Below are 1,091 nucleotides of genomic sequence, written 5' to 3'. Positions count from 1 at the left end.
GAATATATATCAGCGTATAGTGAAGATATAAATGTATATATGTGTGTGAATATATATCAGCGTATCCACACGCAAGTGCATAACGCAGGCATCAATACGTCAACAACATGCCCCTACCCCGCAGACACTTATAAATCATACCGTGACGGCCTTCAGGTCCAGTATGTAGCGCATTGGAGAACTTCCCGCCGTGCCCAGCCCCACAATACACAGAAACCGATGCAGACTCGCCCGCATGGGAGGCTCCATAAGGAGCAGGGTCTTGCTCTTTGTCGAGTGTGCTATTAATATATCCACCACGGTAGAGAACACGTGCTTGGCGTGGGCGTCGGGTGTTGTATTCAGTGGTCGTGGAGAGGCCCTACCCACAACAAGGTCTATTGTGGTGCAGCTGGTAGCCCCGCGTCTGCGAGGGGAGATTGGGTCATGCACAGATACCGACTTAACGGGAGTGTGTATACAGGCGATATGGGTGGGACTGTGTATACAGGCTATATGAGTGGGACTGTGTATACAGGCTAATGAGTGGGACTGTGTATACAGGCTATATGAGTGTGGGAACAGTACACGCCTCGAAGTGGCCGGGTTGAAAGCGAAGCGGCTGTGCATATAGCACAGCATAGTATCCAAGTGCACGTATCATAGTACGGTAGAAATTTGACCCAAAGCCCATCCTCGCCACCTACGCTATGCCACACGTGCATGCACTGCATAAGGGGTACCACAGACGGCCTTTGTATGTCCCACACGTTGTACCTTGCGTGTCTTGTGCTCACTATCCTGCGCTGTATATACGTGCATAGGCTACACTCCAATGACCAAGTCACCTGCCCCCACTTGAGGTGCGACCTACTAGCGACGTCACTCGGTGTGGTGTTGCATGCGCACAGCCCCCTGGCCCACCCTACGTGTCAGGGGTATCGTATGCACAGTGTCTCACGCTAGAGATATATACATATAGACACATAAGTGCAAATATCTACACATATATACATATATGCACATAAGTGCAAATATATACACATGTATACATATAGACACATAAGTACAAATACATACACATATATAAATACATACACATAAGTGCAAAT

General features: G+C 48.4%; 1 protein-coding gene across 1 annotated transcript; it reads right to left on the bottom strand.

Moving 5' to 3' along the window:
• Positions 1-141: 141 nt before the first annotated feature.
• Positions 142-406, bottom strand: SARC_14286 (hypothetical protein; the record flags this gene model as incomplete). The annotated part of the gene is made up of 1 exon (XM_014291584.1): positions 142-406. A coding segment is annotated over one exon (265 nt), but the record flags the coding sequence as incomplete, so codon positions are not given.
• Positions 407-1,091: the final 685 nt, after the last annotated feature.

This window comes from Sphaeroforma arctica (assembly GCF_001186125.1).
Source record: "Sphaeroforma arctica JP610 unplaced genomic scaffold supercont1.4397, whole genome shotgun sequence".
NCBI classification, from domain to species: domain Eukaryota; class Ichthyosporea; order Ichthyophonida; genus Sphaeroforma; species Sphaeroforma arctica.
Note: the sequence above shows the minus strand (reverse complement) of the source record. Positions and strands in the feature narration are given on the sequence as shown.